The following is a 22,123-nucleotide window of genomic DNA, read 5'->3' on the forward strand; positions in this document are numbered from 1 at the left end:
GATCTTCACTTTTATTAGCCACTTCCTGTGTTCTTGTCAGTGATGTTTTTTCATCAACATTTACCATTTTATTCCACTTCTTTCTATTCTTACTCGTTGCAGCAGCCGTAGCAAATTTCTTGATTTTGGTATTAGTTTTGACCAAATCTTTGTTGAGGTTGACGGGGACGCCGAAAATTTTGAGTTTCTTGAGGAGGTGGGTGTTCCGATGGTTCTCGTTCTCATTTTTCGTTCAACCTAGCAATCTGCCGACGATCAGTTACCATCGATTCGATTTGTCCATAACCCCGTGTAGCCATAGTGTCGAAACCTCTTCATCTTCACTTATATTTCCTTCATTTTTTTCAATATAATTGTGTGTAGGTGGTGGTAAAAGGAATTTGAAGGGTGTTTTCAGACATTTACCCTCCACTCAAATTGTATCCCTACGAATCAACTCAAGAAAACATTAGAATCATTATTATTTTGCTATCAGGTTCTTGTTAATTCCACGAACCAAAAGACGTGACTAGTGTTACTAATAACCAGTGTTTTAAATATCGGATGTGGCTGCCGATGCCATATTGGTGGCGGACATAAACCTTTATGATATTTGTGTGGCAGTTTTGAAAATCGGTTTTTTGACGGTGAGGCGGTCCGAAGCGGTTTGTGGCGGGTCAAACCGATATATCGGGTCAAACTTCGAGCGATATATCGGAAAAATATTTTTTTCTATTTTTTTTATTTATTTTTAGGGTAAATTATACCCACACCCCTGAAGTATGCTTAAATAATTTTAAGCTCTCTATAGTATCGATTATTATACCCACCCCCCTGAAACGTAGTTAAAAACTCTAATGGGATAATACATTGGATACATTATTCGATATGGTTCTAATGAACTATTACTTTTAGCAAGTGGTGGAGATAACATAGAGTTATGGGGTGATATGACTCCCCCAATATTTCTTAAATCATCAATAACTCTTTGTTGTCTCCACCACTCCCTGAAACCAATAGTCCGTTATAACTCCATCGTAATAACGTACCAATGCATTATCCCATTAGAGTTTATAACTACGTTTCAAGGGGTGAGTGTAATTATCGATACCACAGGGACCTTAAAGTTATTTTAGCATACCTCAGGGGTGTGGGTGTAATTTACCCAATTTTTTATTACAAGGAAAAATAGGTTATTTATCTTTTTTTTTTTTTTCAATTCCAACCAATCATCTCTTTCAATTAAACCCAAACTCACCGACCCAGTAAAAAGAACCTGACCTAAAAATAAAAACATTTAGAATGATGAGGAGATAATCAAGTTCTAAATGTTAAACTTTTGTTATGTGATTAGATTATACGATGATGAGAGAATCAAGTTCAATTTTTTTCATACGTTTTAAGTATAAACAAATAATATTTAGAAATATATCACACTAAATCAAAAAATCAAGTTATTTCCAATATATCTCCGGTTAATCACTGTTGCACCGATTTATCGTGTAACGGTCCCTAATCGTCGCGGACCCAATAACTGATATTTAGAACCCTGCGAATAACCATATGAATCCCAATATTAATTATCCCCATGCCTAATTATCTATTCAAACCGTGCAACAAAAAATAGTAAACAGAAAAAACAGGTAAAGGTTAAATAACACACACCCCAAAGAAAAAAAAAAAAGAAAAAAGAAAAGTAATATTTCACAAGCCGACACACCACTCACAGGCTGGGCCACCTTCATCCCCACAATCAACATACTACCAATTACTTTTGCTCTCTCTCTCTCTCTCTCTCTCTTAAAAAACACTCTCTCACTAAAACACACTCCCCACTCACATTCATTTCTCACTCTTCTAATCTGCTGCTGCTGTAGCTTTATCATTTCTCTTCACCATTTTCTTTCTCCTCCTTCTTCTTCTTGATCCCATTAATTAGTACGTGTTTACCTCTCTTCTAATGGCGGCTGGCTTGGTTTTCATGGTGCTCCTTTTAGCCATGGCTGGTCACTCCAGTAAGCTTTTTCACTTCCCATTTTACCCCTCTCCCCTTTTTTCATTGTTCTTTCCTCTTTCAGTATTACTATGTCTTAAAAATGTTGTCTTTAATGATGTTTTGAGCTGAAATCAGCTCATAACCTTAAAAAATCTTTTCTATTTTAAGGGTTTTGAAAATGGGTTATGGTAGTTACTAATAATTAAAAAAAAAATTAAATCTTGGAAAAGAAAAAGAATAAATATAAAAAGAATAAAAATGTTGGCTTTAAAGATAAGAGCTCTCATTTCTTTTGTTCAATTTAAAAATCTTTTCTTTGAGGTTTTGGAAAAATTGGTTATGGTAGTTACAAATAATTTTCAGCAAAAAAAAGTGAAATCTTTGGAAATATTATTAGATTTTTTTTTCAAAAAAAAAAGTGAAATCTTTCCCTTTTTAATTGTTTTTTCCTCTTTCAGTATTAAGTGATAAAAATATTGTCTTTAATGATGTTTTGAGCTGTAATCAGCTTATTACCTTAAAAAATCTTTTTTTTTTACTAATAATTTAAAAAAAAAAATGAAATCTTGGAAGGTAAAAAATAAATATAAAAAGGATAAAAATGTTGTCCGAAAAATAATTTTCAGACAAAAAAAAAAGGTGAAATCTTTGGGAAATATTAATAGATTTTTATTTTTCTTCACGTGTTTATAGGTGCCACATGGTGCATTTGCAGAGATGGGCAGAGTGATGCAACATTGCAAAAGACTCTGGACTACGCATGTGGCGCCGGGGCGGATTGCAACCCGACCCATCAAAGCGGACCCTGTTACAACCCGAATACCGTTCGGGCTCACTGCAGCTACGCCGTCAACAGTTATTTCCAGAAGAATCGCCAAGTTGCTACCGCCTGTGATTTTTCCGGCACCGCCACCGTTGTTACTTCTGACCCTAGTAAGTTTTTCACAATCAATTTTTTTTTTTTTTTTTTTTTTTATAAAAAAAAATTGTACTACTAGATCTGTTTTATTTTTAAATTTTTTATAATTTTTAATATAATGTTTTCCTTAACAGGCGTAGGTGGTTGTGCATATCCTGCTACTGCAAGGTACCTTCTGAAAACTTTACCTTTTAGGGGTTGTATTAAAAGAAAAATGTATTATAGGAGATTTTTGCTAATTATTAATAATATGAGGCGTTTTTTGGAAATTTAAAATAATAACACTGGGTCTTTTTTTTGCAATTAACTCCTTTTTGTTTTACTGTGGTGTAGTAAAAAATAACTATGGTATCAAAAAACAACCCCTGACTGTGACAGTTCAGTGCTGCTGGCTTCTGAGTACATTTGTCTTGTCATGGGGATTAAATAAATACCAATAATACCCTCGAACTGTGTTCAAAATTGCCCACCCCCTTTTAAATATATATATATTTATATCAATTGGCAAGTTTTGAAAATTCAAGCCGTTGTGTTCACTTTTGAGTCCAAATTTGAATTCTTGAATTTCAGGTTAAAGTTGATATTTAGAGTGTGTCGTTTTCACCTAAATTATATATAAAAAAAGACTAACAATCAAAATAGGCAATAATAAAAGCTTATATAAATAGGGGAGTTAGATGCAGCTACACTGGTTATTTATATTGGGTGGATCTGAACCGTAGATCACATGGTTGTGTGTGATTATGTATAGATCTACGGTTCAAATCCACCCATTGTAAATAACCAGGTGTATATAACCAGGTGTATAATCTAATATCCCATATAAATACATCGAATATATCGAAACTTATTTAACCGTGAGGATCGGATATGATTTCTTATTGCTGGTTGTTTCTTTATAGTGTATAACATAGTTGGATTCGATTGGTCAGCTGCTTTATAACGTTTTCTTGCATTTAGATTCTTAGTTGGGAGAGCATCTCCTAAAGCACATACATATTCTTCGTAAAGAACGGCTTTTTCTTTTTGGAGCATTTCACTCTCATCCTTTGATTTTTTTGATTCTTTTAATTACCTTTAATGATTTTTCCACTTTCGAATTTAGTTTACGAGATTTCGTTTTTGTCTTCAAATTGAAAACCCTTTTACAAATGGTAATTACATGATCGCGTTCTTGACTCGTTACCTTATTATTGGTTCCATAATTGTACATAATTTTTAAAAGATGGTGCAAAATGCAATAATTGTCTAGGTGAGAGAATCCTAGGCTTCATTTTCACCTTTCCTTTTTCATTGCCAAGGGTAAAATAGGGAATTTAATCAGGTTTTAACCTCTACTACTTTATTGAAAAGAATGCCGGTATATTCTTTTTATTCACCTACTTTATTTATTAGCCCTTTTAACTGTTTAGGGTGCTTCAAAGGTACTCGCAGTAAACCAAAAAAAAAAAAAAAAAAAAAAAAAGTTGTGGTGGATATTTCAAGATTTAAAAAAAGCCGATGAAAATGGGGCTTGTCTGTCTGTCCATACAGATGAAGCCAGAATTTATGGGCAGTAATTGCTTATTCAGAAAATGGGAATTCACTAGCTAAAAAAATTTATATATTTTTCTCGATATTATTTGTCGCTTTAGAGTTCGATGCATAATTAACTATATTCTTACCAATTTTACACTTTTTTTGGTGAAACTAATTTGTGCAGTACCACCACGACACCGGTCTCCGGCATGCCCACAACCACCGTGAACGGCGGCTCCCCGCTCGTGACAACCCCGTCCTCCGGCGGAGTGTTGGGCGGGTCGAACAATGGGCTAGGCCCGTCCGGAATCAATACGGATATAAGCCACGGGTGGGCCCCGATACCGATGAATATCATCGTCGCCTTCTCCTTTGTAGTTGTCGCATTTTCGGCACTTGTTTTATGGTGAGATTGGGAAAAAATCAAGATCCATATAAATTGGTGATGATGAAGAAGAAGAAATTATGGGGTTTGAGAGAACTTTTTTGGTTAATTATTCTTGCCCCCCTCTCTCAATAGTGGAATCATGAATGATGGTACTATTATGTATTCTTTTTTAAATTTGTAGTGTAGTGGCTTGGCTGTTTGTTTTGCCTCTGTGGGGGTCTGTCTTTAGGACCATGTGCCCTCTTGCAACTTGGCTTCTCTATTATTACCACTACTTTCTTTGTAATTTTGTGTTGGTACCTTCTGCAATTTAATTTGTGGGACTCTTCAAATTCATGATTTTTTTTAAGCCAAGTACGGTCATCCTTCGAGGTAAGGTCAAATTACGAAAAAATCTTTTTTATTTGGGTAATTATAATCATCCTTGCAACTATGTATTTCTTTTTTAACAAAAGACCCGCTCATTAGTAGATTTAAGGTAAGAACATCTCCAATGTTAAACTCAATCTCTAATACTTAGAGTGTCACATAAGATATTTTGAGATTTTTGTTAAAAAAATCTCCTTCAATGCAAATTTTAAGAAAACTCTCTACGTGACAATGAGGTGACACTTGTAATTTTAGAGATTTTTAAGATCATACTCTGAAATTATAGTGTGGTTTTAAGGATCTCTAAAGTGTCAACTCATCATTTAATACAATTTTCTTTTATATTTTAAAAAATATTTTGAGTCTTTAGTGTTGTATTGGAGAAAGCTTTGCAGTAGATAATTTCATTCTTCCCAAATATGATAAAGAAAATTTTAAGGTTAACATTTGGTATTTGACACCTAGGATTTTTATAGTTTCTTTTGAGTTTAGCATTAGAGATGCTCTAAATTCGACACCGTAAAGATGGACGTGTAAGACAATACATAGCTGATTGGTGATTGTAATTACCCAAATAAGATGACACATTTTGTAGTTCGACCTTACCTTAGAAGTTTGGCCGTAAATTACCTTATTTTAATATGACAAATAAATCTAGAAAAATCAATTTACTTTTGGAAAAATTGAAAAACTTGTTCCAATATCGGAAGTTTTCTAAATCAAAATTAGTGGAAGTCGCTAAATATGTTTCAATTTCAACCAGTAAATATAATTTCGAAGTCTCTCCATTATTCAAGCTTTAGAGTGAAAAAGCTCTATAAATTAAATTTATTTTAGGTTTGTCCTTTAAAAAAATATTATAAATGAATATTTAAAAAAGTATAAATTTGTTATTTGATTGTTAGTTGTCATATTATTCTTCCGACATTAATTAAAAAATACTTTAAAAAATGATAGTATAATTATTTCAAAATATTCTCGAAAAAAAAAAAATAAAAAAAAAATCATAACCTTGGGAAGAAGTACAAATTTAATTTGTTTAAAGCAAATTACTGCCACTATCTTTGGTACGTGAAAATAATGATTCTTTTTACGGCGCAATTTTCAGGGTCCGGCATTTACATTGGGCAGTACATTGTAAAGGAAGCAATTTTTAAAATGGGGCCTAAGATATACTCCCTCCTTCCCTTAATACTTGTCACTTTTGCCATTTTTTCATATTTCAAATTATTTGTCATTTTACTATTCCAATGAATAATTAATTGCAATTTTTCAATTTTTCCCTTTCTCACTCATAATTAATTGAAATGTAATTATTTAAAAATTAATTAATGGCATGGGCATTTTAGTAATTTACTATACTTTTTGTTACTATCTATACATATTTATTGAATTTCTTAATATGTGTGCAACTAACCAAATTGACAACTATTGAGGGAAGGAGGGAGTAAGTCCCTAGTACAAAACTTATTAGAACTAAATCACAAATGTAACTAAACATTTGTTTTATATCATTTATTAAATTTATTCCAAAAATGCCCTTCTCCTACCAAATTCGAAATTTACCTTAAGTAAATTTAAACTGCATTTATCATTTTCTTACTCTGCATTTAACATTTTTTCATTTTTCCGTCTAACGTTTTTAAATTTTATTTTTACAGAATACCGATTTGGCATTTTTTTTCTTTCGTCTTTTTAGCATTTTATACACTATTATAAAAAAAGTTCCTTTTGTTTATACGTAACATGCATTGAAAATTAAAAAAAAATATATGTTATTTTTTTATTTTTTTATTCAATTAAATTATTTTTCAATTTTTTTTTTATCTTCTATCAATAGCTGTAATTATCTATAGTCACCGTAGACATTATCATGCTTATAGTTATATATAGTCACCGTAGTCATTATCATGCTTGTAGGCATCTAAAATTTGAGTTTTACTTCTTCGTACATTGTCCGGCTATTCATACTAGTACTTCACCCGTGCGTTGCACGGGGAATTCATCATAAAAATAAATATTTAATTTTAAAAAGTTCTCGGAATAATAAGATCAATGTGCAATACAAAGTTAAAAAAATTTATTTCATGCACATAACAAATTCAGCCAAAATAAGTGAAAAAAGGTAAATATCGAAGGTTTAATTTCCGTATACAAAAGGCGAGTACATCGTTACCATTACCGTTACAATTACTATTACCATTACCGTTACCATTACCAATACAAACACCAATACCAACACTGTTACCGTTACCATTACCATTACCATTATCATTGCTATTATCATTACGATACCAATACTGATATAGATAACGATACAAATACCGATACTCATACCAATACCAATCATTACCATTACAACTACCGTCACCATTATCATTATCATTACCTACCATTGCTAATACTATACTAATATAGTAATACTAATACTAATCTGATAATAATACTATTACTATTAGTAATCCTAATGCTAATCTTAATAATAACGTAAACGCTAATCCTAACCATAATCCTAATCCTAGTACTACACCCAATCATTATTCTAATCATAATTATAATCATAATCCTAATACTAATATTAATGTTAATCTTAATTCTAATACTAATTCTAATTCTAATTATAATCATAATCATAATCCTAATAATAATACGAATCATAATTCTAATCCTTACAGATATGCAAATATGTTGTTGCTAACACTAATTTTAATACTATTCTTAATATGCTAATGCTAATGGTAATGTTAATCCTAATTCTAATCATAATTCTAATTATAATGCTAGTAATATTAATAATCATAATGCTAATATATCGCAATACTAATATTCAATCTAATATGCTAATAATAATGCTAATGCTCATCTTAATACTAAACTAATACTTATATGCTAATGCTAATGCTAATCATAATATACTAATGCTAATGATAATCGTAATTCTAATTCTACTGCTATTGCTAGTACTAATGTTAGTCCTAAACTAATGCTACTAGTCCTAGTCCTAATGCTAGTGCTAATATTAATCATAATCCTAATCTTACGCATAATCATAATGTTAATTCAAATGCTAATGCTAATGCTAATTCTAATTATAATTCTAATGTCAGTGTTAATGCTAATTATAATAATAATAATCATAATCCTAATCATAATTATAATAATAATCATAATCGCAATCCAATCCAAATCCTAGTAGAAATAATCATAATACTAATACTAATTAATACTAATGTTAATACTCGGGGCCGTTCCTGAGAATTCAGGGGCCCCAGGCGAGATTTAAAAAACAACTTAAAACCGGGGCCCCTATTTGACAAATCAATTTTATTAAAGGGTGTTCAAAATTAAATATACTAAAAACATATAAATAATATTTTCTAAAAATGATGAAATTAAGATTACGGGGGTTCGAGGGCAGTGCCCCCGAAACATTTTTTGAAATGTATGAACATAAAATAACTTCAAATATGGAAACAAAAAATCAAAATTAACAGGATAATTTGCTGGTTCGATTCACTTCCTCCCGTGACGTATAATCTTTATAGCAAATAAACTTCATAAATATTTATAAAACTTAAATAGACTAATGAATAATGATTCTTACTTTTGGTATAATAATAAATAATTAAGACATTATAAATTTAATATTTACGGGCCCAAGGTTAAGAAAATTGAAAAAATATCTATTGATCATTTATATTAAATTTATTTTAGAGTTGATGTTCCAAAATATTATATATAATAAATTTTAAAAAATAAGTATTCATATATAAAGTGTATGTAAAATAATTTGGGGGCCCTAAATTTTCTTAAAAATCCGGAGGCCCTAGGCGCCTACTTCACCTCCCCCAAAACCGGCCCTGTTAATACTAATACTAATACTAATACTAATACTAATACTAATACTAATAATAATACTAATATTGATACTATAGTTATATTAAAACTAATACTAATACAAATGCTAAACTAATACTAATATACTAATCCTAATATATTAATGCTAATCCTAATATATTAATGCCAATTCTAATGTTATTATTAATATTAATGCTACTCCTAATTATAATACTAATGTTAATACAAATCCTAATGCAAATATGCTAATAGGAAACTAATCTTAATCTTAAGACTAAACATAATCCTAATATTAATACTAATTCTAATCATTATCATAATCATAATCCTAATACTAATTCTAAAATGGTAATGCTAATACTAATGCTAATGCTAATGTTGATGATAATATTGATGTTGATGCTAATGCTAATGCTAATGTTAATACTAATGGTAATGCTAATGATAATCTTAATATGCTAATACTAATATTAATATTAATCGTAGCATTAAATAAAATCAGACATATTTATTCCATAATTAATTAATATTTCCTTTTAGTAGTGCACAAAAAATAATTAGGAGTACAAAAAATCCGTTTACTCTAATTAAAACATATCCCTATATATGAAGTAATAATATATGGAAAAGGAATTGATAACATGTTTACTTTATAATTTATTTCCATTAAATTGCCGTTTATCCATTTTTTTTTAAATGATCTAGTACTTAGTAATATTAACAAAATAGATATTTTATAAATAATTTATCAATATTTAAATGGGTTTAGGTTAGTTAAAATAACTAAAATCGTGGAACACATCTAATTCACTAAACAATTACTTAATGTAAATTTTCGTTTATCCATTTTTTAAATTATTTGTCCAGTGATAATAACAAAATAGATATTTTAAAAGTAATTTATCAACATAGTTATAGTTTTATGCTATTCAGAGAAATTAATATCGTTCAATGCACATAATTCACCGAACAATAACTTAAAATTTAAAAATAATTATTTCACTATGAAATAAATAAACAATTATTACTTTTCCAATATGAAATGTCATTTAATCATTTTTAAAAATATTTTATCTAGTTGTGGTAACAACATGGGTATTTCGAAAATTATTTACCAAAATTTGAATGGGTTTATTTTAGTTGAGGCAACTAAAATAGTTAAAAACACAAAATTCATCGAACTATAACTTACAATAAAAATTATTATTTTCCCATTATAAAATATCGTTTACCATTTTTTTTAAATGTTGTTTCTAGTAATGCGAACAGTATAAATATTTTAAAAATTATTTATCCCTATTTAAATAAGTTTTAGATTTTGTCAAGACAATGAAAATAATACAACACACGTATATAATTCATCAAACAATAATTAAAAATGTTACCCAGTTTTTACTTTTCTATCTAGTTGCAATAAGAAAATTGATATTCTAAAACTACTTATCCCAATTTAAGTGAATTTACGTTCATCAAAACAATTAAAATAGTACTACACACAGTTCTCTAAACACAATTAAAAAGTAAAAATTATTTGACTATTTTGATATATATATATATATATATATATATATATATATATATATATATATATATATATATATATATATATATATATATATGTATATATATATATATTGTTCACCCAATTTTTAAATATTGTATTATTGTTTATGATTTGGCGGAAAACAGTTAAAAAAAAACTTGTCGCAACTTGTATATTAGGATAATTCATTAGATAATCGAAATTATATTGCAAGAATACCTATTAGGATGTCAAAGAAAAATATATGAGATAAAGGTATTTAAGGATAAATGGTATGTGTATAAATAAAAAAGGAACAAATAAGTTAAAATTAGAAATGCGTAATTAATGGGATTGTCATTGAATGAATGAAACATAGAGTGTAAAATTTATATTTTTATAAACAAACTTATATGTTAAATATTGACCACATTTGATTGGTGGTTTTCTAGTAAGTAAATCCAAAGTAAGTCTTAATTAGACTTAAATTTTTACTCCAAAAAAAAAAATTAGACTTGAATTTGAATGATTTAATTGAAATAAATAAATAAACAATGTAGTTATTTGTTTTATGTGTATTTATCCGTTTAGAAAACTCAAAATAAAAAATTAAAGATTAACCTAAGCTGAATGGTGGTTGTATTCAAATTAAGCAATAGTTAAACTATTTTGAATATTTCGATTCGAACAAATTAATAAATAAATAATTTATTTATTATTTGTTATGAATAAATGGTTAATTATAAATATATAGATATGTAATTGATTGTCGGATCGATAGAATTATCCTTTCTGAGAAATTTCCATTTCTGGATGTATGAAAACCGATTGCAATTTAAATTTCAATTTTAAGTATATAGTCTGTTTCAACGAATATTGATGAAAATCAATTAGTAAAATATATATAAAAGGAGGTTGTATATGTGTGCAGGGTGTGCAAAAGAGGTAAGACTATTAATCAAATAAATTATTAATATCATTGTTTTTGAATTTTAATATCTAATTTCATGAAAATATTGAAAAACTGGTAAAATACTTTTTTTAAACAAATCATTGTGAAATCAATTGATATAAACAGTAACCGAAGAAAGAAGTTACCAAGGAAATAAATCTGTTTTAAAATACGGTATATTAGTCTACTTATTGCTACTATGTAAAATATACATGAATACCATAAAATCGTGAAATATTTAGGAAAAAAAAATAAAGAATGGATTTCCACTTTTATATAAATATATAAATGTGATTCAAAGCCTTTAAACATTTGAACTAACTTTTGAATGGAATTATTAAAAAATAGAAATAAAAATAAACAGTGAATCGAATTTTATATTGAAAATGATGGGAAACAATAATAAAATGCTACAAAATTATTGAAATAAAATTATATGAAAATAAATAGTTCAAACTTAGTTCAAATTAAAATATGAAAATAAAATCAAAACTAAAGGAACATAATATACAAAAAGAATAATTCAAACTTATTAAAAAAATGTATAAAGATTTGAATGGATATATTATAAAAAAATAAATAGAATAGAATGGTAATTTAAAATATCGTTTGAAAGCAATAGAAATTAATAAGTAAATAAAAATGATAAAGCATCATTGAAATAAGATTGTATAAAAATTATAATAATAAAAACGGAAAAAACAACACTAACAAAATATCATGAGCCAACTTTTTTCTTCTTTCATTTCTTGCTTCTGGCGTCGGAGTGAGGTGAAGATGAAGATAAAAACGGGTGGACAATTTTGCTTTGGTGTTGGATGAGAAATGTGATTTTATACTTGTATTGAGTATGATAATTAAGTTAAATATGTATAAATAAGGAAATAACCATTTATTATATAATTAACATAAATGCTGATATTCAAATTTGTAAGAAAAAATAAAAGATATAATTGGCCAAATCAAAGGAACTTCAAAATTGTATTAAATATCAATATAAAATTTATTTTATAATTAACATAAATGTAATAAAGAAATCAATTTTTTGAAATAAGTTAAATAATAAATAAGACAAAATGTAATAAGGACTAATTAAGGAAAGAAGTCCACAAATAAAAGAGATGAAAAGATTTGGGATCAATTTTGAAGATGTCAAAACTTCAATTGTGTATTCTCCCTTTATATATTATATAGATATGGATGTTCACAGTACATCATCTGGCTATTCAAATATGGATGTTCATATACAGTACATCAACTTGTAGTATACTACGGTGTACTGTGGTATACTACGCAGTACTATGGTGTACTACAATGTACTATTCCAAATCCTAGCCGCCAACAACTCCCACCCGTCGCCAACCCTAGCAGTCGACGCAGCCACCGTCAAATCCTAGCAGCCAACAACTGCAGTCGCCGCACCCGTAGTCACCTACCTTCTTTTTAAAAACCTAGATCTGGAATTTTTAACTCTAACGTGTGCCGCCACGAAATCGTTGCCCTAAAAACGTTCTCAATAATCTGTAACAAATCGAATAAAAATAGCAAATCAGATCCAAACCAAGCCAAGACTCTTAAAAAATCAATAAAAACATATTCAATTAGTCAAAATATACTTTTAATCACAGATCTATAAAAAAGAATGAAGAAAATTAGCAAATCTTTATAAAAAATAAGAAAAACCTGTTTCTCCGCCATACAGCACCCCGTCGCCGCCGCCTCCACCACCACTTCCTCCCTCGCTCCCCTCCTGCTCTCTCGGTCGCCAACTTGTGTGCTTGATGGAGAAGCAAGATAGAGATGTAAGAGAAAGAGAGAGAGAGAGAGAGAGAGAGAGAGAGAGAGAGAGAGAGAGAGAGAGAGAGAGAGAGAGAGAGAGAGAGAGAGAGAGAGAGAGAGAGAGAGAGAGAGAGAGAGAGAGAGAGAGAGAGAGAGAGAGAGAGAGAGAGAGAGAGAGAGAGAGAGAGAGAGAGAGAGAGAGAGAGAGAGAGAGAGAGAGAGAGAGAGAGAGAGAGAGAGAGAGAGAGAGAGAGAGAGAGAGAGAGAGAGAGAGAGAGAGAGAGAGAGAGAGAGAGAGAGAGAGAGAGAGATTGATATACAGAAGACGAGAGATAGGGAGATTGAGAAAAAGCGAGAGAGAAGACGGAAGAAGAGAAATAAATCTGAGATGAGAAACGTGATATATGTAAGTTATAATATTTAAGGTATAAGGGCAAGATTAGGGATTAATTTTTTTTAGGGATGTGAGTCATATATTATTTCAAATTAAGGATTTAATTAAAAGATTGAATTTAGACTTGTCATTTATTTCAAATTATGTTTGATTGAGGGACTCATATCATATTACCCCTTTTACTTATCTATTTTTTCAAAAATAAATAAAAATAATTATCTTTGAACCCAAATCAACACTACACCAGATATATTCACTAGGTGCTTATTAACAGTTGATCGAGCTTAAATAATCACACACTAAACACACATAAACACAGAAGTGGACCCAGCGTCATTTCAACGGGGGTTCGGGGGCAGAGCCCCCAATTTTTCTTTTGGGATATTTTGTAAATATCAAAAATAATATTTTAGTATTATAAATTATTTTTATTAAAAATAAGTATAATATAAAATATGTTATCATTATTGGAATTTTTAAGCTTAAAATCATTGACTACTAAGTTTTTGTTTTTTGGGGCGAAATATAGTCTAACTTTTAGATAAATATAAAAATCTATTTAAAAAAAGGCAAAAAAAAATTTCTTACAGGGCGGCAACCCCCTAAGCAAAGGTAGGGTCCGCCCCTGCATACACACGAGTGTGTGTGTTATTATATGTAGATCTACGATTAACAAACACACAGTGTAGCATCTAAGAATGAATAATATTCAAGCATGTAGTATTGTGAAGAATGAGTATCTGCCCTACTCCAAGAAAAGCACTGCACCACCATGCACATTGCTTTTATAATGTGTTGAGTGAAGGTTTTTGTCATACCAAAATGTTTCGTAAAATTGGAGATTACAGCTGGTAGATATATCTTGTTCGCTTCCCGACAAAGTCTATCAAACCATGCATTTAAGTCCAAGTTTGTTGAATATGAGTTTAATTTCCAAAATATTTCTGAAAATATATATTTTCTCTGGAAAATACACTCATAATATCATTATTATTATGTACTTTATATCATAGATGAATAAAAATTTAGAAATTCTAAATTATGCCCGCCGATTTAAATTCGAAATTTTACGATTTTGAAACTAGTTTTTTTTCATTCCAATTTCTAAAATTTTGTTTTTCTCTTTGATTTTGTTTTTCATTTTTGGAACAAAATTGGAATTAGTAAACACTTCCAAAAACAAAAAAAAAATAATGGAATTATTTTCGAAAGTGTTTCCGAAAATAACATAATAGACCAAAATCTTTCGTACTCACATCCGATTAGAAACTTTTAATTTTATGGGGCTCTTTGATATAACTCCTCAATACTTTTTCTAATAGAGAAAAATTCAAACTATTTTGCACCATTTGAGAAAAACCCAGTCCAAATTTCAGCCATCCATTTTTCTATTTATGTCCCTCCACCTTACACATTCCCATGACCCATCAGCCCAATATCCCCATGACACGTCCCCATCAGCCCACTATCCCATGACCGTGTCTTTTTTTTTTTTTTTTTTTTTTAATATTATTATTATTTTTTAATTATTTTTTTTTAAATTTTAATTTTTTTTTTAAATTTCTTATTTTTTTCGTTTTTTAACTTTTTTTTCTCTATCATGTATGTTAATCGACTTTGAAACATATTAAATCGACTATGATGAACTATAGTCGATTAAGGAACGGACTACTAAAAATAACAAATCACAACTACAAAAATGCAAATTCAACTATATTTTACAAAAACAAACAATATACATACATTATAATTGATTTATACAATTGGAATCAATAAACAAAAAATCCAAAAAAAAATTAAAAATTGGAGTCAATGAAGCATTTTAATCGACTATGATGTGAAGCATAGTCGATTAAGAATTTGCTACTAAAAATAACAAATCACAACAGCAAAAAAATGCAAAATCAACTACATATTACAAAAACAAAAAATATACAAACATTATAAATGATTTATACAATTGAAATCAATAAACAAAAAATCCAAAAAAAATAAAAACACTGGAGTCGATCAACCTTAATCGAGTACTAGAACATAGTCGATTAGCTAAATCGACTATGAACATGTACATAGTCGATTAAGGTTCCAGCTTGCGCGAATTTCTCTACACGCGCCGTTATCCGCCCGATCCACCAAAAAACCCTAAATCTACCTCCCCATCGTCACCACACTTTGTCAACCATAGTGAGAGTTCGATCTTCCAGTCTCCCAATTTCAACAACTGGAATCTTCCATTAACGTTTTTACTGAAGAACTCCATTAAAATATAACAAGCAAATAAAAAAAGAGAAAAAAAAACACAGAGAATAAAGAAGATGAAGAATCTGGAAATTCATACTTTGTTCCCAACAAACTCTAATCTTGTCAAAATCAACAGAAAATTCTGACAGATCTACTCACACTCATGATATATTTTCAGAAATTAATCCCAAAACAAATTGGGTGTTTTTTTTTCTCTCTCTTAATTTCTTACGCGATTTATTGTAAGAAAAAAAAAGTAAAAAAAAAAAAGATATTAATGTGTATACGGCTTCAATCCCGTTGATGATATGAGTGACGATCTTTTCCATTTGTACAAAGAAGAGGAGGAAAGATGAGGAGAGAGAATACAACATAGAAGAAGAATGGGAAAAAAAAGAGAGATAAAGTGTGTCTGTACGTGAAAAAATAAGAGGGGGGGGGGAATGAGGAGAGAGAAAGGTGTACGTGAAAAGAAGAGGGGGAAAAAGGAGGAGAGAGAAAGAGAAAGAAGAGGAAGAAAAATGAGGAGAGAGAAAGGAAAAAATACGTCGATAAGAGAAGATGAGGAAAAATAAGGAGAGAGAGTGTATTGTACAATTAATGATAATTTTGGAATTATGAAACTATCATTTGGATGGATAAGCCGGTTTTATCTAATTATTTTTAGGGATTTTTATGCAAAAGTCCCCAACCAAGCATGTTTATTATTCTAGGTTTAGGGGACATATCTCTTTTACCAATAAGCCCATCCCTTTAATATTTATTATAACTAAAGGAAACATTCATGTATATCCCAATATTACCCTCAACCATTTATACCCAATTCTTAATTGTAATCCAAATTAATCAATTTTGTCCATAAAAGTTCAATTTTGACCACAAAAATTCAATTTTGACTTTTTTTTGGAGTATAATTTAATATGCTCCAATTTCATCCTTAACTTAATTTAATCTCAATTTGACCCCAAATTTCACAAATTATTAAATTTTGACCCAAAAATTTTTTTTTTTCAAAAAATATTTTTTTTTTCAAAAACTTTTTTTTTGCCGCCGGATTCCGGCATTTACCGGCGGTCAACGCCGGTCTCCGGCGTTGACTTTTTTAATTTTTTTTTTTTTTTTTTTTTTTTTTTTCTTTCTTCCGGATTTTTTCGCCGGTTTCCAGCGTTGACTTTTTTTTTTTTTTTTTCTTTTTTTTTTGCTTTTTTCTTTTTTTTTTCTTTTCTTTTCTTCCGGATTTTTTCGCCGGTTTCCGGCGGTCTCTTTTTTTAGTGTTTTTTTAAGTTTTTTGTTTTGTTTTGTTTGGTTTGTTTTGTTTTTCCACGTCCGCCGCTAAACGTTGACCGTAATTGTGCTGTCACTGACAGTAAATTAACGTAATTATACTGTCAATGATAGTTAATTAACGTAATTGTACTGCCGTTGACATTACATTTATGTAATTGTGTTGCCGTTGACAGTAAATTAATGCAATATTATATTTTTTTATTTATTATTATTTTTTTTTATTTTTTTTTGATTTGTTGACAAGTCAACGTAATTATATTACTGTCGTTGACAGTAAAATAACATCAATATTATTATTTTTTTGTGGTGTTTGTATTAATATTACTGTCTATTATTGTAATATTACTGTAAACACAATAATATTACTGTGGTTGACGGTAATATTACTGTTTGTTATAGTAATATTCCTGTCAACCACATCAATATTATTCTTTTGTTTGGATATTTTGTTTGTTTGAGTTATTCACGGAGTAACGTAATAATATTACTGTCTACTATTGTAATATTACTGTTGCTATAGTAATATTACTGTTGCTATAGTAATATTACTGTCACTCACAGTAATATTAATTCTTTTGGTTTTTTATTTTTTGTTTACATTTGTTGAACGGACAACATAGTAATATTACTTTATTATACAATAATAATGAATTTTGTTGTGTTAATATTAATGTGCTAGAGATTAATATAGCAATATCACTGTGTTAAACTATAGTTTAGTTATTTTTACTGTGTTTAACAGTAATATAGTTAATATTACTGTCATTCAAAGCAATATTGTTGTTTAAACGCCGGAGACCGGCGTTGACCGCCGGTCAACGCCGGAATCCGGAAAAAAAAATCCGGAAGAAAAAAAAAAAAAAAAAAAAAAAAAAAAAAAGTCAACGCCGGAGACCGGCGTTGACCGCCGGTCAACGCCGGAATCCGGCGGAAAAAAAAAGTTTTTGAAAAAAAAAATTTTGTGAAAAAAAAAAAGTTTTGGGTCAAAATTGAATAATTTGTGAAATTTGGGGTCAAATTGAAGTTAAATTAAGTTAAGGATGAAATTGGAGCATATAAAAGTAAGAGGGGTTATTTTAGTCCTTTACATAAATCTGGACCATGTGTGGACTTATTGGTAAAGGAGAATATTGTCTGGATCTCTTTATGAATAAGTTCCCACTGATGGGCTTATTTGTAATATGCCCTTATTTTTAAGAGGGGGTGTTTCCTTAACTTTATTTCTTAGATGATGGGTTCTTGCTAATTTTCCTAATTTTTTATTGGGTAAAAGACAACTAGACCCATGACAAGGACACTTAATTAAAAAAAAGACATTAAACTTTTTTTCTTCCAAATAAATCCAGCTCATTGCTCATTTAAACTTATTTGCAAATAAAAAAAACACTTTTATATATATTAAAATTATCTCCAGTTCCTTGAAATCCTAATTCAACTTTAATTTCATGATTTACACCTCAATTTTGTCAAATTTCACAAATTAATCAATTTTGTGACCATTACTCCAATTTTGACCCCAATTTTGACTCGCCACCGCCGGTCTCCGGTGTTGACCTATTTTTCTTTTCTTTTTTTTGATTTTTTTTTCCGGCAAGTCAACCGCCGGTCTTCCGGCGTTGACTTTTTTTTTTTGAAAACTTGTTTTTCTTAAAAAATGTTATTTTAATTAATATTACCGTATTGGCTGGTAAATTACAGTCTCCAACAGTAATTTAACTGTTGGAGACAATAATTTAACTGTATTCAGTAATATTACTGTTTGAGAGACTGTAATTTTTCACTTTATTAATTAATTTTATCGTCTTGGCCAATAATTTTGCTGTCTTCGACCGAAATATTACTGTTTCCAACCGTAATAATATTGTCTAATATTACTGTTTGGGACAATAATATTAGTAATTTTACTGTTCGGGAAAGTAATATTCATAATATTACTATTCGGGACAGTAATATTACTGTCTGGGATAGTAATATTTCAGACAGTAATATAACTGTTTAGAGAGAAAAAAAAAGTCAAAAAAAAAGTCAATGACGGAGATCGGCGGTCAACGGCAGTTGACGGGCCCGAAAAAAAATTATTTTTTTTTTCAAAAATAAAAAAGAAAGTCAGAAAAAATTATCTTCCGAAAAAAAAAATGTTTTCAAAAGATAATGAAAATGGGGGCTAATGTGATATATTTGTTCAAATCCGGGATCAATGTGTAATTCTATTTGCCATTCGCCCATTTTTATTAGGGATGGCAAAAAAATCCAAGCAGCTTGCTATCCGTGGGTATCCTCTCCGTTTAAAACCCGCTACTGAAACCATTAGAGTTTGGTAAGGATTATGGTAAAAGAAAAGCAAACCGTTATGATTTTGGTATGGTTATTGTTTTACCCCTTAGGATATGTGTATCCGACCATCTGAATAAAAATATAATTTGGCAAAATCTTGAATAAAGTGTTAAATAATTTAGGGAGAATATAATTTTACTACTTAATGAATTACTCAAGTACATAAGAAATTTCGTATCATCCCAATCAATTGTGTGTGCTAAATTTCATACTTTAAACTATATTTTCAATATATCGTAGTGGATATCTTTATTTCAATCATTATTTTGTTGCCTTGAAACATCAATTTTAATGAAGTGTCTTATCTCATTTTGTATAATTTATTTAATTTATTTTCTTAAGAGTTACTTAAAAGTTATCGGACCCGAAGTTATTTTCTATTACAATAATTTAAATGGTAAATGTGTTAGGATAGTAGACTAAAAGTCTCGCTTTTAGCTATATAATTTTATTATTGAATTAATAAAATAGTATATTATCATTTTATGAGAATCTGCACTAGGGTATTCGTATGTATTTAATTGATTGTTTGTAAATTAATTAAAAGCATAAGTCTAATATTCTAATAGTATTCAAAATGGTGTGTTACGGCGCACATAAAGATGATTTCGAAAGTTCGTTTAGAATATACAGATAAACGTTCACAATCTAGATGGAAATGGACTAACCATTGGTAAAAGATTGTAGCACAATATTTAAGTGATTGGTCTTGATCACAGTAAACAGAGAATAACTTTTGTAGTTATGGTTTTGACTTATTGTGCTAGCACACCCGGCATGTGTTGAACCGGACAAAGTGAAATAATTGTTTCATCACTGTTCAAAATGAAACTGTATTATTTCTAGTTGACAGTAAATTACTTACTCTCTTAATCCCTAGATAATTAACGTACATATTTAATTGATGATCTCTACTTTGATGTCACAATGGGAGATATTCTTATATTGAGTCAAATGGCCCCTGGTGCGTTGGGTAGAGACATTAAGCATTAATAGGTGGAAATTAATTATCGAAAGGAATCCACATCTCTGAAATATGAGATTGATAATAACCCTTGAGTAGCTTATAAGATTTGTTTATGTCAAGTCCTGGTCAGGTGGATTTCGTATCCGACATACTCAAATAAGTTAAGCGGGTAAGACTCATGAAGAGAAACCATTTAATTTATTTAGCTGTGAATAAATTATTTGGTAGTTATAAGATATCTTAATGTGGAGAGAATCTAAGTAATGATCGACCGGAGCTCGAATGTAATATTTGAGAATATAAACGGGAGTTCAATAATTATTGGGTAGTGGAAAATAAATAATTATTTAATAATTAATTAAATGGATTCTTTTAAGAGTTTGGATTTAATTAATTATTAGTTGCCCGATTTATATTTTCTCCTTTAGTCCCTATTGTAGCCCAATGGATTTTCTAATTAATCGAGAAAATAAAGTTCAACCAATATTATATATTGAATTAATATATCCGAAAATTAAGTTCCGATTGGACTGCAATTTTCGACTATATAGAGTTATAGAAGGAGTGGGATTTGTTTCCGTGTAATCCTCTCTATGTGTGACTCTAATTACTCGTGCTATATATAATAGAGATTAGGTTGATGAGAATTAATTTTTTTTTTCTACACGCCTATTCACGTGCGGAGAAGAAAATATTTTTCTCTTCTTCTTTTCTCTCTAAGTTTCTCGATTATATGTTTAGATTTCTTCAAGTACAAGTCCACCCTTGTAGAAGAATTATTAATTCGGGATATACAATATAAGACTATATGTTTTTAGAGCAAACATTTATTCCCGAATTTTCTGAGCAGTCCTGGGAAGAACTACTCCATAAATCAACCGTTCATCCGATAGGCTTGAAATTTATACAGTAGCTTCCTAACCCATAGTCATATAATCTTCCTCAAGGGTTTCTCTATCAGATTAACCATCACGGAGAAATTGGTGAATGAAGAAGGCTGTAAATTTCTGGACAACAGTTTTTCGAGGATTGAAGGCTTGGTGTGGATCCTCGTTCGTGCGCCGAAGGTAGAAACGAATCTGCTCGCGAAAACTGTAAGTTGCTAGATTAGATTCATTCCTCTTTAATCGAATCTAATCAAAGCATGTTACTAAAATTAAAACCGGCTAATCTAGAACCTCTTGCGAATTTTCATTGGTTCCTGGGCTTCACATCCCAACAATTGGTATCAGAGCTTCTTTGATGAATTCGTTTGAGGTTCACCATCTTGTCCAAAATTGCATGAAACGGAAAATTCATATGTTGCATGTAGCGCTTTGTTTTTGACTTTGTTTTGCAGAATAGAAAATCCGCTATTATGGTTATGAATATTTTATTTATGTTTTATGTGAATGGATCCCACTGCCTCGTGAGTGGTTACATGTCGGTTTTAATTTCCATAGCGAGATATTGATGGAAGATCGTGTGCCTATGATATATTTATTTTTTGTAATTTTTCTAGAGGAGTTTTAGATAGAAATTACATAGATAGAATAGAACAGTTTTTGTTCTCGGAATTGTCTGCACGACTGTGCCGTTTATGTTATTACGGCCTAAAACACCGTCGGATCGAGCTGAAAC

The 22,123-nt window shown here is 29.7% G+C and overlaps 1 protein-coding gene across 1 annotated transcript; it reads left to right on the forward strand.

Annotated features, from left to right (window-relative positions):
* Nucleotides 1-1,695: 1,695 nt before the first annotated feature.
* Nucleotides 1,696-5,132, forward strand: LOC105973483 (PLASMODESMATA CALLOSE-BINDING PROTEIN 3). The gene is made up of 4 exons (XM_012998512.2): nt 1,696-1,994; nt 2,669-2,908; nt 3,029-3,062; nt 4,597-5,132. Exons 1-4 carry the CDS (start codon nt 1,940-1,942, stop codon nt 4,820-4,822), a joined length of 555 nt encoding a protein of 184 aa, XP_012853966.2. The 5' UTR covers nt 1,696-1,939; the 3' UTR covers nt 4,823-5,132.
* Nucleotides 5,133-22,123: the final 16,991 nt, after the last annotated feature.

The sequence above is a fragment of the Erythranthe guttata genome, chromosome 4, assembly GCF_056151865.1.
Source record: "Erythranthe guttata isolate IM_541 chromosome 4, IM_541, whole genome shotgun sequence".
In the NCBI taxonomy this organism is placed as follows: Eukaryota; Viridiplantae; Streptophyta; class Magnoliopsida; order Lamiales; family Phrymaceae; genus Erythranthe; species Erythranthe guttata.

What these genes read in the sequence shown, in the direction of transcription:
- LOC105973483 (XM_012998512.2), top strand. Translation starts at nt 1,940, where the DNA reads ATGGCGGCTGGCTTGGTTTTCATGGTGCTCCTTTTAGCCATGGCTGGT. An exon ending in AGCCATGGCTGGTCACTCCA is followed by an intron (nt 1,995 to 2,668) that starts GTAAGCTTTTTC and finishes ACGTGTTTATAG; the next exon opens with GTGCCACATGGTGCATTTGC. An exon ending in CGTTGTTACTTCTGACCCTA is followed by an intron (nt 2,909 to 3,028) that starts GTAAGTTTTTCA and finishes TTTCCTTAACAG; the next exon opens with GCGTAGGTGGTTGTGCATAT.